Genomic DNA, 19256 nt, shown 5'->3' on the forward strand with positions numbered 1-19256 from the left:
TTCGATCCTCCACTCCTTCGCCTTTCCTGAACTCATTCTCATTCTTCACTTGCGCTCCTTAAAGAGTCGCCCTTGTTCATTGACTCCTTCTTAGTCGAGCTTCTTCGAAGCCTATTGTTTTGAGTCGACTTATTGAATTTCATAATATAAGGGCTCCTCTCCTATATCTGAAACTACGAGTACCTTCGCTCCTCTCCTTATCAGTCAAGCTGCTTCGCTCCTCTCCTTCCTAACCTCAATCGAGTGGCTTCGCTCCTCTCCTTATCAGTCAAGCTGCCTCATTGACTCCTTATCAGTCGACTTTCTTCGGACCTTCGTAGCTTTATTCTACTTCGCTCCTGAACAGTCCTTTCGCTTCGCACCTTACGGAGCCTCTCCCTATCCTTATTGGTCGTATTCATACCTATCCAGTATTCCTCTTCCTCTAGCCTTGTTCATTGACTTGTTTTTACTTGTCTTCTCTTTCTTTATTGAGCCCTTGTTCATTCAGGCTCCTTCACAGTCGCTTCGCTTCGCGCCTCCTTTTGAGTTTGTTATTCCACTAATGTGCAAAATCTGTGGATTCTTTCATTCTCGTTCATGAGTTCATTCTCACTATGCTATTGATAAGAAAGAAGAAAGCTCCTTCGTAGTACTAGTCAAATGACCCCATGCGCTTATCCACTCGCCTTAGAACAGCTTATAACGGATTGAAAGCCGCCTCTCGTGTCTATAGAAGTTTTAGACATCAGAGACGTGCTAAGCGATCATTGTACAAAGTTTCTTTCTTCATACAGGCAGTGTTGGGGATCTTTTGTATGCTCCGCAAGGTAGCCAGAGCCAGCCAGTTTTTCACTACTAAGATAGGCATGATAGTCTTCACTCACAGAAAAGTAGTGCGGAGAACTAGTCAGAATTGTGCCTGCCGTGACGTGGATGATCCACCGAATCCATTGCTGACTGAACGATTAGGTTCAAGGGTTCTGCAAAGTTCATGAATTGTGCCAGCCATCCAATTCCTACTGCATGGCGAGATTCCTCTACCACTCTATAAATTCAAATCAAAGAAATTGAGTACTAGCAGGCTGCAAAGAGGCCTTTTGCAATTGCTGCCGAAAGAAGAAAGAGTAGGGGAATCGGGCCGCTAACCTCGTCTTAGCCTAAGATCAGGCCGAAAGGTGTAGTGGGTTTTTCACATTCTCCCTGTAGGGATTTTCTAGGTTCTTCCATCCACCTTCTGACTTATGAAAAGACATCTTTGCCCCTCCCTCTCCGTCTTGTCTTCCCTTTCTCGTCTTCTTCCTTAAGAGTTGACAAGAATGAACCGCTACATGGGGAGTCCTACGTAGTTTAATCCAGAGGAGAGGATAAAGGAGGGCAAAGAAGCTTCATCAGTTGGGGAAGAAAGGATCGACTTCGGAAGTTTAGAGAAGTTCTTGTTGTGGAAATCTTGAGATTTCTTTTCTAAAGAAGAAGGAGCCTCATCCCTGAGATCGGATGGAGTTTCACAGTCCTCATTATCTCGTATATTCAGAACTCCCGAGTACGAGGCAAAAGGTGAGACTAGAAGGAGAGGTCCCCTCTTTGTTCATTGACTCGTCTTAGTTCTTCTTTCAGAAGTGGCCTTTTATGCTCTTCCAAATAGTAGGTTCAAGCTAAGAAAAAACCTAGGAGATCTCACAAGGCCTAACCCTAACAAAATTAAAGTCACCTTAAAATTAGTTAACGAAATTACAACAAAAACAAATTTGAAAAACTACATCCTTATAATTGATCACACTCTCAAAAGGGGAGGGAAAGGGAGGAAATTTAAAAAAAAAAAACACTTGAAGACCAATTTGACAGAATAGTTTTACTTAACTTTTTTTCAACCTTCAAAAAGAAGGGAAAGGGAGGAAATTAAAAAAAGTTAAGAAATTAAAAAAAAGTTAAAAAGTTACCTTTGACATAATAGTTTCTTTAACTTTTTTTCGACCTTTCCAATTCATCTCAAACGTACCCTCCAAAAAAAATCCTCATTTGTTTTTATAGGGGAGAAGGTGGAGTGAGAGAGAAAATTGAGTTAGTTGAGGGAAAATAGGGAGGAGAGTGGAGAAGGTGGGAGTGGAGAGAAAATTGGATGAGTGAAAAATAGGGAAGAGACTGATATTCATTTTTTTTTTGTTTTTGTTTTTAAAAAGAAAAAGTTAAATTCAAATTCAAATCCAACTCTCAAAATAAAATAAAAATAAAGTAAAATAAAGTAAATAAATAAAATAAAATAATAAATAAAGGACACAATGTTGTATCTACAACTTCTTAGAGTACCCCTCCATTGGATCGAAAAATATTTCTTGTAGACAAAGATAATCAATTGAATTTTGTACTTTAATTTTCTAAACAAAATGTATCTTGCATACTAATTAAACAATCAAGAGCAAATTAAAAGATTGTTTCATAGAGATCACATGGAATTGAATTCGTTCTTGAACAAAAGTTAAAGAATCAACATGCTAAATTAGAAGAAAAATGGAAGAAAATCTCAAATAAATTGATACCCATGATCCTCTTACCTCTTAGAAGATTACCCCTCTATTGGAATAAAAGATTGATGGAATAGTTAAAGAAAAAATGACAGAATGAGATGGGAGAGTTCTGAAAAAATGATATTTAAAGAGAATTTGGGTGAAAATTGGAGTTGAATTTATGAATGGATCAAATATAACTGAAAATTGATTAAGATTTACAGAAAAATGAGTTATGTATAGAAAAGAAATGAAAATAACCGCTTCATGAGTTTCGAACTCATAACTTCCGGGCCAGGCGCACGCTCAATTTGACGAAAATGTGAGGATTTTCGAAAAGTTGTTATATATTTACAAGATTGCCATTGAAAATATGTGAGAAAAAATGATTTGCAGGCTATGAGATTCGAACACAGGACATCAAAGGTGCCCGCGTGAGGAGAAGACGACACGTGGCATGCGTAGATTGGGGTGGGCGCATGAAGTATTTCGAAAATGAGGAATAAAGGAATACGCTCGGCTGGGATTCGAACTCACGACCTTGAATGTCAATGATTTGTTGATAATTAACGATACTTTAAATGTGTCCAGAAAAATTAAATTGTGTCAATAGAATTGTGTCAATAAATAATTTTCAACGACACAATTGTACCTCACCCCATCTTTTTTATTTTTAACGACACAATACCTTGATTAGTAGTGTCATTAAAACCCATTTTTCTAGTAGCCGGGGGAGAAGAGAAATCGGAGCAGCCAAGATTCTTCGACGGTAGTGTCTTAGATTGGTGGGTTCGACGACAGTCCCTTAGATAATGTGTGCTTGTTCGACGGTGTGAGATTAGTGGGTTTGACGACAGTCTATTAGATTTGGAGATGAGTTACGTTGTTTTCCGTTTTTTGGTAGGGAGAGAGAGAAAAGGTTGAGCAAATTGTAAAACTCTTTCTGAATGTCGTGCAAAGAGGGAATTGGAAAATTTTGAATTTTTGGTTTTTTTATTTCAAAATTTATTTAATGACACAAAGAATTTGTCGTTAATTAATGACACTTTAAATGTGTCAAGAAAAATTAAATTGTGACAACAAAATTGTGTCAAGAAATAGTGTGTCACTTCTATTTTCAACGACACATTTTACTCCCACGCTACCCCTTTTTTATTTTTAACGACACAATGTTTTGATTTGTAGTGTCGTTAAAACCCAAATTTGTACCCGTGAAAGCATGCTCGAAAACCTATGATAAGTTGTAGGGAACTACTTGCTAACGCACTTGACTTTGGCCATACTTTTAACTCATGCTTTGCCCTTTACTCATATATGAAATACTTAACATTCACATGCTTTTATTAACTTATGCAAGGTAATGCTTTAGAAAATCTCATGCTTAATCTTTACAATAAGCCTTGCTTGCATTTCAATGAAAACATGTTAAATAGTTTATATCTTGATAATAATAAATACACCATACTTGCTACTTTAGAAATACTTTGTTCTAACTTGAATGTTTTAACTAAAAGTCATACTATACATATCCCTAGTTTTTATTAGGTCTTTTACTAAAACTTATGCTTGCAATCAAAACTAATTCTCAAGCTTTAAGTAAAACACATTTTCTTATAAATCATGCTTAACTTGATAACTTGTTCTAAACACTTTACTTGAAATTCATGCTTTAAAGTATTTAGTAAATCTCATATGTACCTAGGTATTATAGTCTAGTTTCAAGCTTAAGGTAAATCATATACTTTATTCAAATGCCTTTTTCATAGTCCTACGTTTAGAACAAAAAAACATGGATGCTGAAACACTCTAAATTTTACATTTAAAAGTTATTGGAACTTAGCTACAACTCATGTCTAGTATAACTTACTAAATTTCATGATTCTTTATCATATCTCAAACTTTTACGGAATTAAAATGCTTGCAAGTAAAACAATGCATTTAATGAGTAAAATATGCTCAATCATGCTTTTAAAGTTCTATTTGAAATTCGTGCTCAAACTAAGATTTTAAAACCATTTTGTCACTCACTATTCTAACCTAAATCTTCTAGGCCTTATGGACTTGCTTTATATCACCTTGATCTGTAGTTAAAAGAGATCAATTCCTAATTATTCATATTGGGTTCCGAACTTAGCCCAAAAATTACATAAACATAATAAAAGGGCCCATTTTGACACTAAGGCAGGGGCTAGTCACGATAAGAAAAGAGGCTTTTAATACCTGTGGATGATAGCCCATTTAAATTGGGCTATTGAAAAAAAAAAAAACCAAGTGGTAAATAGAAAATAATAATTATTCCGCCAAATATTTTTTCCTTCTTTGGAGCCTTTTTCATTCCTCGTTTTTTTGGTCGATAACCACATCAAAACCCTCTCTCTCACCACTGTGATACCTTCCCTCTCACGACTGCTGTTCAACCGACGACGACGACACTTTCATCTTCATCCATCGTTGTCGTCTATGTTCGTCGTTTCTCTGTTTGTCGTCAGTTTCATCACATGGTTTCCCAAGAATATTATATTTCTCAACTTTAATCTCTTAGACTTCAAATCTCTCAGCTGCATCTAATCTCTCATCGTCGTTCACATGGGTTTCACTTAGGGTTCTTCATCTACCAGCTTGTCTCTCTACTGCTATTAGAAACTTGAAGCTAATGATTTTAGGTTAGTCTTCTTCTTCTTTCTTCTACATCGTTTTTTATGGTGAGAGCATTGAGCGTGGAATATCAGTCTCAGTATATAAACTCTTTTCATCATTCCAAACTCTGAAATATAACTGTTGACTTGAATAATTTCTTCACCATATTGTAGATCTTAAGTTCCACATCCTCTGCTGACCTCCGTTAATTGTCTCCGACGACCTCTGCAGACTATCTCTTTGCATCAACAACAAGGTAAATATCTTCCAACTTCTATGCTCTTAATTTCCTTGGTTATTGTCTCTTAATTTAGGGGTAGACTTTTTGTCTATAGAAAAGTAGTTGGAGTGATAGCTTGGTTAACTTAAATATGTTTCAAATGAAAATAGAAATGTGAAATAGACGTACCTGTAGGTCACCCTTGATGACCTCGATGTATTTTCTTTCTATGTCCACCCACCCACCTAAGGCAACGAACTAGGAATGTCTTTCTTACAAACACGCCTATCACCTGACTGAAGCAAACAACATATGACTAAATAGGCTTTTTTGTGCCAGTGGCTACCGACATCATAATCCTCCCATTGGCGTGAACGTAGCTTTCCAACTCCAGGAGTCGAGATTGCACACATCTCCTAAGAGTTGGAGTCAGAGATGGTTGAGTAGTACCTGCTGAATAAATTAAAACAATATGTTACTGTAAGAAAAAAGTTCAAATAATTGTGAGTTAACATACCATTAGACTCACCTGAATGTCGCCCACAGATGATGATCCTTCCGCAAGGTTATATAAATCCTTAGTGAACTCGAGAAACATCACATCTGTCTCATCGAATCTGCTTGAGAATGATGACATAGTGCCTGTGGACATAGAAAACAAACATTCGTTAAGCAAATATGAACACATAATCAGATGCGAAATATAAACTAAATAAATATATGGGTATGTGGTTCGTCACTATCATTCGTTGTCGCCTGTTCTGCTTTAATGTGATAATTGTTCATCCCCATTGTCTATAAAGTCGTTAGCGACATGACGCACAATCGATCTTTCAATAATTGTGGGATCAATGTAAGTCCTGCATAAAGTGTCATCCTCGATGTATTCATCCATTCAATGGCTGACAACGATTTCCAATACATTCAATTGCTCATTCTCAACAATGTCCACTTTGGGTATGTCTCATATACGCTTATTCTTGACCACTTGGACAACTTTCCAATTACTACCATTTTTTCGGTCATCTAGGTAAAATACTTGATGTCCCTACGTTGTAATTCCACATGTGTGACATATCGTATTTCTACATGTGTCCTTTGACTTTTGTTGACATCGATGTTATACCACCGACACTTAAATAGCCTAACACTTCTTTCCATCAGATATTGAACGTGCAACACTTCATCCAAAACATCGTAGAAATTATTGTCGTCACTTCCATTTGCATTGCTTTTACCAATTACCATCACTCCACTATTTTGTATAGTGTACCAGAAACCACGTTCTGGTGTGTGAAATCTCACCCCACCTACAATGCATCCATTATAACAATGAACATGAAGTGATGGTCTCATCGCAAGTGAGAAGAAATTGTGAGATCGATTTTCAAACTCATGCAATTTACACTACAACAAACTGGGCTTTTAATAGCCCTTGAAGATAGCCCAATTTAAATTGGGCTATTGAAAAGAAAAAATGAAAAAGAAAAAGAAAAATTGCTTTGCACGCCCAAATTCAATTTCACGCCCAAATTGAAATTTCACGCCCAAATTGAAATTTCACGCCCAAATCTCACTTGCTCTGCGCGCGATAGGGCTTTCATCTGTGCTTCAATCACGCCCAAATTTCACGACGACGCTTTCATCTGTGCTTCAATCGATTTCAACCGACGACGACATCGCTTTCATCTGCGTCTGTTGTCTCTCTGTTCGTCGTCATTGTCTCTGCCCGTCGTCTCTCTATTGTTGATTATCGTCTCTGCTCGTCGTCTCTCTATTGTCGATTATCGTCATTGTCTCTACCCGTCGTCATTAGCTTTGCAATGAACTGCTGCTGAAAAGGTATATATATCATTGCCTTAATGAGAACAGTTTGACATGAAATGTGTTAGAAGAAATTATTGTTTTTACTTATTATTCTTTTCAATTGGAAGATGCATAGGTAACTTTTCTTGGGTAACTTTTCAATTCGGAGATACTTATTATTCTTAACGGAATTCTCATGTCTGATTGAAGCATTTGATATCTATCTGCACAATTGTCATTTTAGCATCTTTTTCTGCTACTTTATTTCACGCCTTTTCTCATATCTGCTATAGAATGTGCTTGTTTTGTGAGCTTGTATACTTGCTTGAGCTTGTATACAAGTATAGCTTGTATACTTGCCCGTTTAAGATTGTGGCCGCATCATGGCCGTTGCCATCAGCATCTCATTCCATTGCCAGCCTTACCTTAGCCATTCTCCTGCCTAGAAATGAACCATTTTCAGCCCCAGGTTTAGAAAGTAGGTTCCATATTCAATTGGAGAAAGGTCAGATTTTCTTGAACGAAATTCTTAAAAGTTCTGATCTACAACTGGCAACATTTTGTCCTATCAAATCAACAAAGTTAGAGAAATTTATTTAGTTGGTATAGGAACTTAGTTAAATCAGAATAGAATGAATTCATTAATTTGTGATTTTAGGTCAGTTTTCTTTTCTTTTTCTTTACAAAAAGGTGTGATTTTAGGTTTAGTTACTTTGGCCATATACTTTGTAAGTTGCTGAAGAGCTTCGACACTCATCCTCACTTTTTTTACACAGACAAATAAAAAGGAAATATATTGATAAGTTTCATATTGCTTTTCTTTTTTTTTTTTCCTTCTCAAAATCAATTTATTTGACAACTTTTCTAAATACTGCTTGATTTATTTTCTTGTTATTTACCATTCATTAAAGGTAAAAACCCAAAGTAAGTTTTTAAGAGAGGAATGATATAGAAGATTATTGGAGATTATCAAATATTGGAGATGTTTTGTTAATATATATTATTTCTTAATGGTTTTTTCTAGTACAACTGTTCAAAAAATCTTTCAGTCCTTGAGTTTTTTCCATTGTATTTATCTCTAGAAAGTACGGTTCAACTTAGCTTTGAGAAATTGTTTAATTTGGTCTTTTGAGTTTCTTTGTTCCATAGGACCCTGTTCCATAAAAGTTCAAATACCAGATTTGGTGGATCTAAATAGATAAAAAGGGTAATTTACCCAGCTCTTATGATAAAAGTCTTGGTCTAACAGAAACTCATCACCATTCTAAAATATATTGTATGGAAAAGGTGGAGCAAATCAAGGTGAAGAAAGAAGGGAGGATTTGAGTATCAGATAATGTTGGTGGTGCTTTGTCCACCAACCATTCCTGGCCTTTGTGGACTCATTATTTTTAGAGTACATTTCTGTTTGGATGGTTTATTGAGGGGGGGCACTACTGGCCAACAAGAGGTAGAAAATTAAGGACCCAAAAGCCTGAATAATTGGCCGTTTCTACTTTTTATTTGTTTGGCATTTGCGTGATTCTCTCTTCCTTTTATGGCACATGAATTCGGCAATATCCTGAACCCTCTCCCCTCACCCCTCCTCACTTTTCGTCTTCTCGCATCTAATATAGGTGATTTGTTGTGATCTCTTGACCCACGTACACACAAAACAAAACCGAGAACATGGTCTATATTCCCTTCTAGTTTACTCACTTTGATATTTTGTTTGGATTTGATTCTTACTTTTGAATTTTGTGTTCCAGTCTTTCAGTTTGAAATTTTTTGTATTCATCCTTGAACTTTGCATCAAAATTATATTTTAATTATTTAAAGTTATTTAAAGCCTTGGATTTGTTATTATAGTTAGTGCTTGGGGTGCAAGCTATTTTAGTTTGGATTATAAATGATGGGTAAAAAATAGTTTACACTTTTAAAGTTAGAAGTGAGTCATAATAACGACTATTAGAATAGAAAATTCAAACATTTGAGTAGGATACAAGTATACAAGCTTTTGTATACAAGTATACAAGTATACAAGTATACAAGTATACAAGTATACAAGTATACAAGTATACAAGTATACAATTAACAGCAGACACACAGTAATGACATAGGCGATAAAAGCTTTTGTCCAAGCTTTCCCTAAAAATGGAGAAAAGGAAAAATTCTACACTTTTGGCTGAAGATTTGATAACATGTTCTACTCAATAAAAATAACATCTTATTTTTTATTTAATATTTTTGGTTCATTTTCTATAAAATGTTTTGAGGTGATTATTTTAGTCCTTTTGTTTTATTTTTAAGAGATGGAAATACATTTTAATTAAAGTTAGGAGGACTAAAATAAATAAAAACTAAAGTAGGAGGACCGAAATATATACAGTAGCAGCTTCAATTTGCTGTTCATTTCCCTTTTCTCCCTTCAACAACTGTCTCTAATAAATCCTAACCTTTTTCTTTCTTTCTTTCTTTCTTTCTTTCTTTCTTTCTTCTGTCGTTAAGTCAACAAAGCTAGATATTGATTGTGATGTATTACAATTACTACAGTTTACAACATGTACGATTCTAGAATTATCCTCCAAAGGTTTACAACTTGAATACACATTTAGACAGTAGGATATATATATATGAGCCATCGTTTTAGACTGTGTGTTTGGAAATGAATTTATAAAATGCTTGTTATTAGATTTTTGGTCCAAATACGTAGGATATGCATGGGAGTAATATTACCTAAATCTACTTTTGAATTGACCAATAAAGGAAATGTTGTTAAAATTGATTTTAGACAAATATAAAATCATATAGAACTTATTTTCATCCATTGGTTTGATAAACGAGATAATTTTAGTGGGGTGATTATAAATTATTGTGAAAGAAACAAACTATTCATTCATTAGTTTGGGTTAATGTTTTGATTATTGTTATTTGTTGTTGGCAAGTTAAAATGTTCTTGCACTCTGAAGTTGATTAATATCAGAATTTGAAGTCAAGATGGCTATTAAAATCTTTGCTTGCTTGCTCGTTCACATTAGTTTCGAATCTTCATACTTTTACTAGGTCTTCAACGAAAAAGGTTGGTCTATGATACAGTGAAGGTTCAAGGGGAATAACAATAATAATTAAAAAAAAAAACATGCTTAGGACCAAATTTATGGATTTGGATAAAAGAAGGCATCTTTTTCATAGACTTTTTTGGGTTAAAATTTGTCTATTGGGTTAAAATTTGTGTTGGATCAAGTTATAAAAGGACCTTGTCTTAACAGGATTACCTATATATCCTGACCAACCATGATTACCCAACCTAGTCAAGTAGTTTCTTAACAGGACTTTGCCTTGCCTTTTGCTTCCCATGCAAATGGGATTACCTTGTCTCAAAATAATCAAAATATTTATGTTGTGACGATTAATTAATAAGAGTACTATCTATGTTCCTTTTCATTTCTTCTTTGACTTCTTTTCATATTCTTTTTTCTCAAGTAGTGCTTGTTGACCAAGTTATTGACGATTGAATTGGTCATTCAATTAAATGCACCAACATCTCAAAAATGTTCAACAAAGATTGGGTACATTTAAATCGGTATGAAATTAACCAACTTTTAATATTGAGCTAACCTTTAATGCATATTTAACTAAATTAACTTTATTTAATAGTGCTACTAATGAATATATGGAAGGAGCATGGAATTTTCTGCAAGAAGTGAAGAAAAGGAAGCCAAATGCCAACAAATTTTTATGTCCATGTAAAGATTGTAGAAACATGGCACATTGTGATTTTCAAATCATATATGAGCACTTGGTCATTAAGGGAATGGACCCTACATATAACTTTTGGTACCATCATGGGGAAGTATGTGAAGGAGATGAAATGGAGAATGAAGTTGATGATAGTTTTATGTGTGAAGCAACAAACTTCTATGAGAGCACATATATGGGAAAAGAGGACATCATTCATGACAATTCTACATCAAGGAAGGAAAACAAATTTTCGCAAAAGGTGGAAGAGGCAAATACACCATTGTATGGTGGTTGTACGAAGTATACAAAGATGTCAGCAGTTGTAGCATTGTACAAACTGAAAACTTTTAATGGTTGGTCAGATACAAGCTTCACTAGCCTTTTGGGGCTTTTGCATGACATGCTCCCAATGGACAATGTTATTTCAAGATCCATTTATGAAGTTAGAAAATTATTTAAGGAATTTGATTTAGGTTACCAAAAAATTCATGCATGTGTTAAAGACTGTTGCCTATTTAGAAATGAGAATGAAAAGTTAGAAAGTTGTCCTCATTGTGCAAGTTCAAGATGGAAGATCGATGAACGAACAAACCAAATCAAACAAGGTGTGCCCGCCAAGGTATTGAGATACTTTCCTATCATTCCACGACTTAAACGTATGTTTAAAATAAATGAAGTTAGTGAAAGTTTACGGTGGCATTTGAGTCATAAAAGTACTGATGGAAAGATCAGACATCCTGTTGACTCTGTTGCATGGGAAACAATTGATAAAAAATGGCCTGAGTTTTCAATGGATCCACGTAATCTTAGATTGGGCCTTGCTACAGACGGGTTTAACCCCTTCTCCAATTTAAGTAGTCGATATAGTTGTTGGCCGGTCATGCTTGTTACTTACAATCTTCCTCCTTGGTTATGCATGAAAAAAGAAAACATAATGTTGACACTGTTGATTCCTGGTCCCAGACAACCCGGAAATGATATTGATGTATATCTACAACCCCTTGTGGAAGATTTACAACAACTATGGAAAGGAATACAAGTTTATGATATTGTAGGCAACACACATTTTAATTTGAGATCAATTCTTATGTGGACTATAAATGATTTTCCAGCATATGGAAATCTTGCCGGATGCACTACAAAAGGTAAATATGCATGCCCAACATGTGGAGATAGTACTCGTTCTTATTGGTTGAAACATAGTAAAAAATTTGCATATATGGGTCATAGACGATTCTTGTCAAGGGCTCATCCATATCGAAGAAAAAAAGCATGGTTTGACGGTAGAATAGAAGAAGAGTTACCCCCCAAAATAGCTACAGGTAGTGCAATTTATGCCCAACTTCAAAATTTTAATAATTGTTGGGGAAAACGTGAAAAGAAAAAGAGCAAAAGTCATAAAGATTTGTCAAACCAAAGGTGGAAGAAGCGATCGATTTTCTTCGATCTACCATATTGGAAGGTAAACCAACTTGAAGTTTATGATATATCTTATTACATTTCAAATTAGTATGATTCGAACTATGTCATAAACTATTTGAAACTTTGATTGTCTAGGAATTACCAATACGACACAACTTGGATGTCATGCATGTGGAGAAGAATGTATGTGAGAGTATTATAGGTACATTATTAGATATAAATGGAAAGTCAAAAGATGGGGTTAATGCAAGAAAAGACTTACAACTTTTGAAAATTCGTCCTGACTTGTATCCTCAAGATTGTGGAGGAAGAACTTATCTACCTCCAGCTCCACATACATTGTCGAAGTCCGAGAAAAAAATATTTTGTTCAAGGTTGTACAAACTGAAGTTGCCTGACGGATACAGTTCAAACATTTCAAAGTGTGTATCATTAGATGAATGCAAAGTGATGGGGTTGAAGTCTCATGATTATCATGTGTTGATGCAACAACTTTTACCAGTGGTGCTTAGAGGCTTGCTCCCAAAAGGTCCAAGACATGCAATATACAGGCTATGCTCATATTTTAATAGACTTTGCCAACGTATAATTGATAGAGAGGTTATGTTGGATCTTGAAAAAGAAGTGGTGGACATTTTATGTCTTCTTGAAAGGTACTTTCCTCCGTCATTTTTTGACATAATGACACATTTGGTAATTCATTTGGTTCGCGAAGCCTGCATATGTGGACCGGTTCAATTTCGTTGGATGTACCCATTTGAAAGGTACATGTCTTTGGTCCATTCATAATTATGATTTTTCATGTATTAATAACATTTATTTTAGATACATGAAGGTATTGAAAGGTTATGTACGAAACAAAGCACGACCAGAAGGGTGCATTGCATCATGTTACTTAGCTGATGAATGTGTTGACTTTTCAAACAAGTATTTTAAACAATCAGTTGAGGTAGTGAATAGTCAACAACGTAATGAAGAATACCAAAATGATGTCATCTTAGAGGGTCGTCCTATATCTTCTGGAACTTCAATTGAACTATTCGATGATGTACTTGAAAATGCACATCGATATGTCTTATTCAACACATCAGAGGTGGAACCATTTATAGAGTGAGATATGACCCTAAACAATATTATTAATACTGTAATTTGAGTCTATGAATGATCGTTTATTTGGACAGGATTCATATGAATGAACTCATGGTTTTAGACAAGAGACTAGAAAAAGATTCCAATCTACTTTGGAAGATTCATACAGAACAATTTCCATTGTGGTTGAAGTCTAAGGTGATACTAACTAATTTGTAAACATCCTATCAAACACTGCATATATGAAACTGTAAGATACTTTAACTAACAGGTAGATATGTTTATTCTTATCAGATTGAATTAGATTCATCCGTTGAAGGTTACTCTGAGTTGTTAAAATGGCTTGCGAATGGACCACGAAAGAATGCAATGTCTTACACTGGATACATCATAAATGGGAAAAGATTTCACACAAAGAGTGTTGAAAAATCAACTCAAAACAATGGTGTTGCTGTAGATGCTACAACATTATGTCGATCTAGTGCCAAAGATAAATCTCAAGTTATGGATGTAGTTGCTTATTACGGAGTGTTACAAGAAATCATCTTGTTAGACTATTATGTCTACCAGCTTCCAATCTTCAAATGTGATTGGGCAAATGTTCGCAATGGAGTAAAAGTTGAGGAAGGATTCACTCTTGTTAACTTACATCAAAGTCAAAGCAAGTTTGTACGAGAGCCTTTCATACTAGCCTCACAAGCCAAACAAGTGTTTTACGCTAGAGAAAATGACACTTCAAATTGGTATGTCGTATTAAAAGCACCACCAAGAGGGTTTCACGACTTGGAAATGTACGATGAGAATTATGATGATACTTTGGTTAGTAATGAAAACATAAGTAATGCAGTTGAAGATGTTGATGAAAGTGACGAGCTTACTTATGCAAGACAAGATTGTGAAGGTGTTTTCATTTCAGAAGTTGTTTGAGAAGTAGGTTGAGAAGTAATAGATTTTTGAAGAACCAAAGTGTTCTTATAACTTTTTGGTGTGCCCATCTCAATAGAGATATTGTGAATTAGACTTTTCTCTATATATCCTCTTCTTTTTTCTTCTTTCATTATAGCATTAGACTATTCGTTTTTGTGAAATGTGAATCATTAGACACAAGTATTATATTTTATGTACTCCCTTTCTGTTTTTCTTTTTATGTATTCTCATCTCACTTAAATGAATGTGCTTAACAATGGCTTTTTGTTCTTTATCTTTCAAGATACCATGTCTCTAAAAGTAAAAGGTAAGAAAAGGTCTACACGAAGGAAGCTTATTGGTGATAGTTTGCTTCTTCCAAATGAGGAAAACATGGAAAGTTCTCCCATTGATGTCCACCCCAATACTTTATCACCGAAGCCTACTGACAAGATAGTTGAAGGTAATCCTATATTAGACTCACCAGCTGCTCGAACAAGATTAGCAATTCGTAGGCAAGCAACAACTTTGGCTAATGAGAAAGCAGTTGAAGATCATGTTGAAGATCATATTGAAGAACCTCAATTGGAAACGACAACTTTGCCTAATGAGAAGGCAGTTGAAGATCATGTTGTCGATGAAGAACCTCCATTTGAAACGATGACTTTGCGAAAAAAGACAAGAGGACCTACAAAAATGAAGACAATAGCCGTTGAAAAACAATCAAGAGTGGACATTGTTTTCAATGAATATGGACAACCCATTGGTAATGAATCGGTAGGATTGGCTTCTTTTCTTGGACCACTAGTGAGGGAGGTTGTACCAGTGAATCTTGAGAATTGGCTAAAACTACCAACAAGATTGAAAGTAGTGTTATGGAAATCTATCCAGGTATTAAGTTACTTTATTTTTCTCTAATAAGTTCATTACTTTATTAAGTTACATTATTTTTCATTTCTAACTCTTTTATACTTCAGTCAAGGTACAATGTGGAAGATTGGCAAAAAAAGTTTTTCTTCCAAAAGATGGGTAGATTATGGAGGGCTGGAAAATCTCGTTTAGTAAAACAAATTCGAGATGCCCCAACAAAGGATGCAATTTTGAAGCTAATGCCTGATAATTTACAATCTGTAGATGATTGGATGGATTTTGTGAGTGAGAAGACTAGTGCAACCTTCAAGGTACGTAAATCTCTACTTCAAAACATATACACTTACATTTGAATTATTAATTTGTGTGAAGTTTGAATGTCTTTTATTTGAGTAGTTGAAAAGTGAAAAGTACAAAGCCATGAAGAAAAAACAACTCCCACATACATGTAGTAGAAAAGGGTATGCTCGCTTGGCCGAAGAGATGGTAAAGTTTGTTACTATACTTTAATTTTGCATTTGTATCGTATATGTGGTTTCATTGTATAAATCTCATTTTGTAGAGAAAAAGTAGTTCGGATCCATCTTTGGTCACAAGGGTTGCATTATGGACTAAAGCTCACAAAAGGAAGGATGGACAACCGGTGAATTCACAAGTTGCTGAGACACTTGTATGTCTTCTTTGCAATTTCTGTTCGTATTCTTAGACTTGATTATCGTTGTTGGGTCTTTCTGTGTGCAGGAATCTTTAGCTTTTCTAATGATTTTTGATATTCAACCAAAAATCATATGTATTCATATAAACATGGATTTTAGACTCTTTGACTTGTTGAAAAGGTGATAGGTCACCTTTGACTTGTTGTAGTACAAATAATAGTTGTTATTATTTATATTCCAGAATGTTAATAAAAAATACCCATATTTCTTGTTTTTGTGTTAATTCTCCAAGAACACACCAAGTTGTGAACCGATATTGTCATTAGAAAACTTTTTGAAACTGGCAAGTATCTGTCAATTAACGAAATATTCAGATTGATGGGTGCATTTACAGGGTTCTAGTATGAATCTTGATATGGTTAAAAGTGAACTCAGGGACCGTTAGGTTCACTAAATGAAGTTAATAAGCCTGAAGTTACTATGTTTGAGTTAGTAATATTATGTCTCGGCTGTGGAATTGTTAGATGGAGTTCTTTGAAAAATGTGAAAGCAGAGAAAGAGGGAAAGGTAGAGTTACTTGCAGTGTTTTGAAAGGCGCACTTGGGGACACGTCTAGGAACTAGGCGCAACATTGGCCCCTAGGCGAGGCGCATTGAGGATTAGCGCACCTCTTTGAGCTTTTTTTTTTGACAAATCCCTTAAAACACAAATTTGAGTTGAGTTGTTTAACCAAACAAATCCTAAATCCTAAATGTCAGTTAGCCTTGTTTAGTTTTTATCAGTAGTGAAAGTACCAGTCTATTGATGTGAATCAACCGAGTTTGCTTCTGCTTGTAGACAGTTGACGCTAAAATCTCTGCTGGCAGGATGTGAGTAAGAAAATTCATGCCTATATGACTGGAATTTGAAGGAAATCCAACAATATGCATCAGAGCCACTTGCCAGTAGTGATCTTAGAGATACATTAGCTTTCTTTGGGGTTTTATTTACCAACGCACACAAATACTTGTGTTTCTAGAAAATGACAAAACTATTTGACTTAAAACCGCTAGTCTGTTGATGTAGGTTGATTATTGAGTTTACTAGTGGTTGTAGACAGTTTGTCTGTTGGTGTGAATTGACTATTGAGTTTCCTGGTGTTTATGGACAGTAGGTTCCTCGGGAGACTGTTCTGAAAGGGTCTGGTATGGGAAGAATAAAAAATTTCATACAAGCTGAAACTAATTAAGACTGTAATTTCTTGAGATAGATTTTTATTGAAAAACAAATTTGTCAATGCATTCTTGTTGAAAAGGTTCTCTTTGCCAGTTTTGACTATAATGGTGTTGTGTAAGTAGCTGGGGGTTTGACATAGAGTGGAATTTAAATGTTTCTTTTACTATATCATAATGGTACTACTATCAGTCCATTAACATGAATAGGGGGAATGTTTGGTCTCTTTTTGCTTATAGTACATCTTCAATTTATGTCAGTTTTGACTCTGTTTGCATCCTAATGCTAAGAAATAAGATTGGAAAGATGGGAAATTGCTCATCAAACCCAACCCAGCTATCTTGTTGTGAAAGCTCTAGCCTAGCTTCTTGAGAGCTTGGTGCAATTTTGTGTTGGTGTTAAAATCACTGAAAATGAGAAGGGAAAAAATATTATTTTACTAGCTAGGGGCACTATTAATCAAATAGATCAGTATTAAAGAATTGTTTGGAGAAAATATTATTTTACTAGCTACTATCAGTCCAGTTGAATTGTTTGGAGATTTTAATCAAATAGATTTCCAAACCTACAACACACCACCAATCAAACAGTATTAAAGAATTGCTGAACATCACTTTGACTAAGTGTAATGTTAGATATGTGTTTATATATTGCTAGAAGTGTATATATATTATTACAAAACAATAGGTAAAAGTTACAAAACAGTAGGTAAAAGTTACAAAACAGCAAGCCAAAATACCTACAGTCCACTAAGAATTATGTTACAGTAGCTTACATCTTTAATAAAACAGCAGCTTAAAACAGTAGCTAAAAGTTACAGCAGCTTAGATCTTTAAGAATTGTTAAGGTCTGTTTGTTTATATATTGCTAGGAGCGTATTGAACAAACTGAGGCTGAGACGACAGTTTCAACAACAAACGTGGTTGATGATGCTTTAAGTAAAGTTCTTGGCCCCGATCGTGGTCATGTAAGAGGATTTGGGTTTGGTGTGACTCGTTCAAAACTATCTCTTTTGTCTCACCAAGATCACAAGTATAAGGTTCTTGAAAAAGAATATTTGAAGATGAAGGAAGAAATGGTAGAAATGAAAACAATGAAAGATGAAATGATCGAAATGAAAGCACTTATGTTATCTTATTTAAAGAAACAGGTATTTCTTTTTTTCTTTTACTAACTTAGATTCTTTTTTTTCTCGTAGTAGTTAACTATATTTTTGGTTTCATATGTGATTATCATAGACTGAACCAAGTGAGGAACTTTCAAATGCTACTGCAAGTGTGCTTAAGCGACTAAATATTCCTCCAATGCCTTCTCCATCGGTAAATTTATTTGTAATAGGATGAAAATTGTTTATGATGTCATTATCTTCTTATTCTAGTATCTCATATTTGTCTTTTCACAGAGTATCAATAACAACAGTCAAACTAAGTGCAAGTTATTAGATTGGTATGGCTCGGGAGAGATTGTTGCTGAAGGAAGATGGTCTTCTAATGATCCAACTGCTATGGTCCATCATATTCCTATTGGTCCACATGCAATTAGAGTATGGATTGATGTAGCAAAGAAACCAAACGCATATTTGTGGAGGCCAACATCAGAAATGACATGTATTGAAGAAGCTTTGGGAAGTACAGTTGCATGGCCATCTGATAAAGTGATCATTAGTATGTTGTCTAATTCTAATATTTTTTGTCTACATTTTTTAAAGATTTTCTATACTTGTTTAATTAATATATGTTTTACAAATTTATGTAGGTGAATGAAATGGAGTCGTCTTCACCAAAGGACTAAAGATTGTACACTTATGACGAACTTTGCTTGTAGACTTATGATGAACTTTATTTGTATTTTGAAGGTTAATTTGTGCGGTTCATACATTATTTACTAATATGTGTATTTTGATTGGTAATGTGTATGGTTGGTACATTTAGAATGACTACATTGTTTGGTAATTTTAGTACATTATGAATGGTTTTATAAATTTTTGAGAAAAATGTTACCTATATTTTGATTGGAAACGATTAAATAGCATTATTACTGAAAATCATAGCTATAAATACTATACTGTCGAAAAAGGCTATTATAGTTAAAAATTATAGTTATAAACAATATACTATAGCATCGACAAAATGCTATTATAACTGAAAATTATAGTTATAAATACTATATTATAGCTTCGAAAAAAGGCTATTATAGGTGAAAATTATAGTCATAAATACTATATTATAGCATCGA

At 34.6% G+C, this 19256-nt stretch overlaps 2 protein-coding genes across 2 annotated transcripts; both read left to right on the top strand.

Moving 5' to 3' along the window:
* The first annotated feature begins 10888 nt into the window (after positions 1-10888).
* LOC127150664 (uncharacterized) lies at positions 10889-14304 on the top strand. Its single transcript, XM_051089164.1, has 5 exons — positions 10889-12328; positions 12424-12941; positions 13114-13398; positions 13470-13575; positions 13672-14304. Exons 1-5 carry the CDS (start codon positions 10889-10891, stop codon positions 14302-14304), a joined length of 2982 nt encoding a protein of 993 aa, XP_050945121.1.
* Positions 14305-15271: 967 nt separating this feature from the next.
* LOC127150578 (uncharacterized) lies at positions 15272-19002 on the top strand. Its single transcript, XM_051088455.1, has 7 exons — positions 15272-15464; positions 15550-15639; positions 15716-15823; positions 17893-18171; positions 18260-18340; positions 18424-18685; positions 18777-19002. The coding sequence occupies exons 1-7, from the start codon at positions 15309-15311 to the stop codon at positions 18782-18784; spliced, it is 984 nt and encodes a 327-aa protein (XP_050944412.1). The 5' UTR covers positions 15272-15308; the 3' UTR covers positions 18785-19002.
* Positions 19003-19256: the final 254 nt, after the last annotated feature.

Source organism: Cucumis melo, chromosome 8 (genome assembly GCF_025177605.1).
Source record: "Cucumis melo cultivar AY chromosome 8, USDA_Cmelo_AY_1.0, whole genome shotgun sequence".
In the NCBI taxonomy this organism is placed as follows: Eukaryota; Viridiplantae; Streptophyta; class Magnoliopsida; order Cucurbitales; family Cucurbitaceae; genus Cucumis; species Cucumis melo.

Coding starts and splice junctions, on each gene's coding strand:
- LOC127150664 (XM_051089164.1), top strand. CDS start 10,889: ATGGCACATTGTGATTTTCAAATCATATATGAGCACTTGGTCATTAAG. Junction 12,329..12,423: donor TCGATCTACCATATTGGAAG/GTAAACCAACTT, acceptor TTGATTGTCTAG/GAATTACCAATACGACACAA. Junction 13,399..13,469: donor GAGGTGGAACCATTTATAGA/GTGAGATATGAC, acceptor TTATTTGGACAG/GATTCATATGAATGAACTCA.
- LOC127150578 (XM_051088455.1), top strand. CDS start 15,309: ATGGGTAGATTATGGAGGGCTGGAAAATCTCGTTTAGTAAAACAAATT. Junction 15,640..15,715: donor CTCGCTTGGCCGAAGAGATG/GTAAAGTTTGTT, acceptor CTCATTTTGTAG/AGAAAAAGTAGTTCGGATCC. Junction 18,341..18,423: donor CTCCAATGCCTTCTCCATCG/GTAAATTTATTT, acceptor GTCTTTTCACAG/AGTATCAATAACAACAGTCA.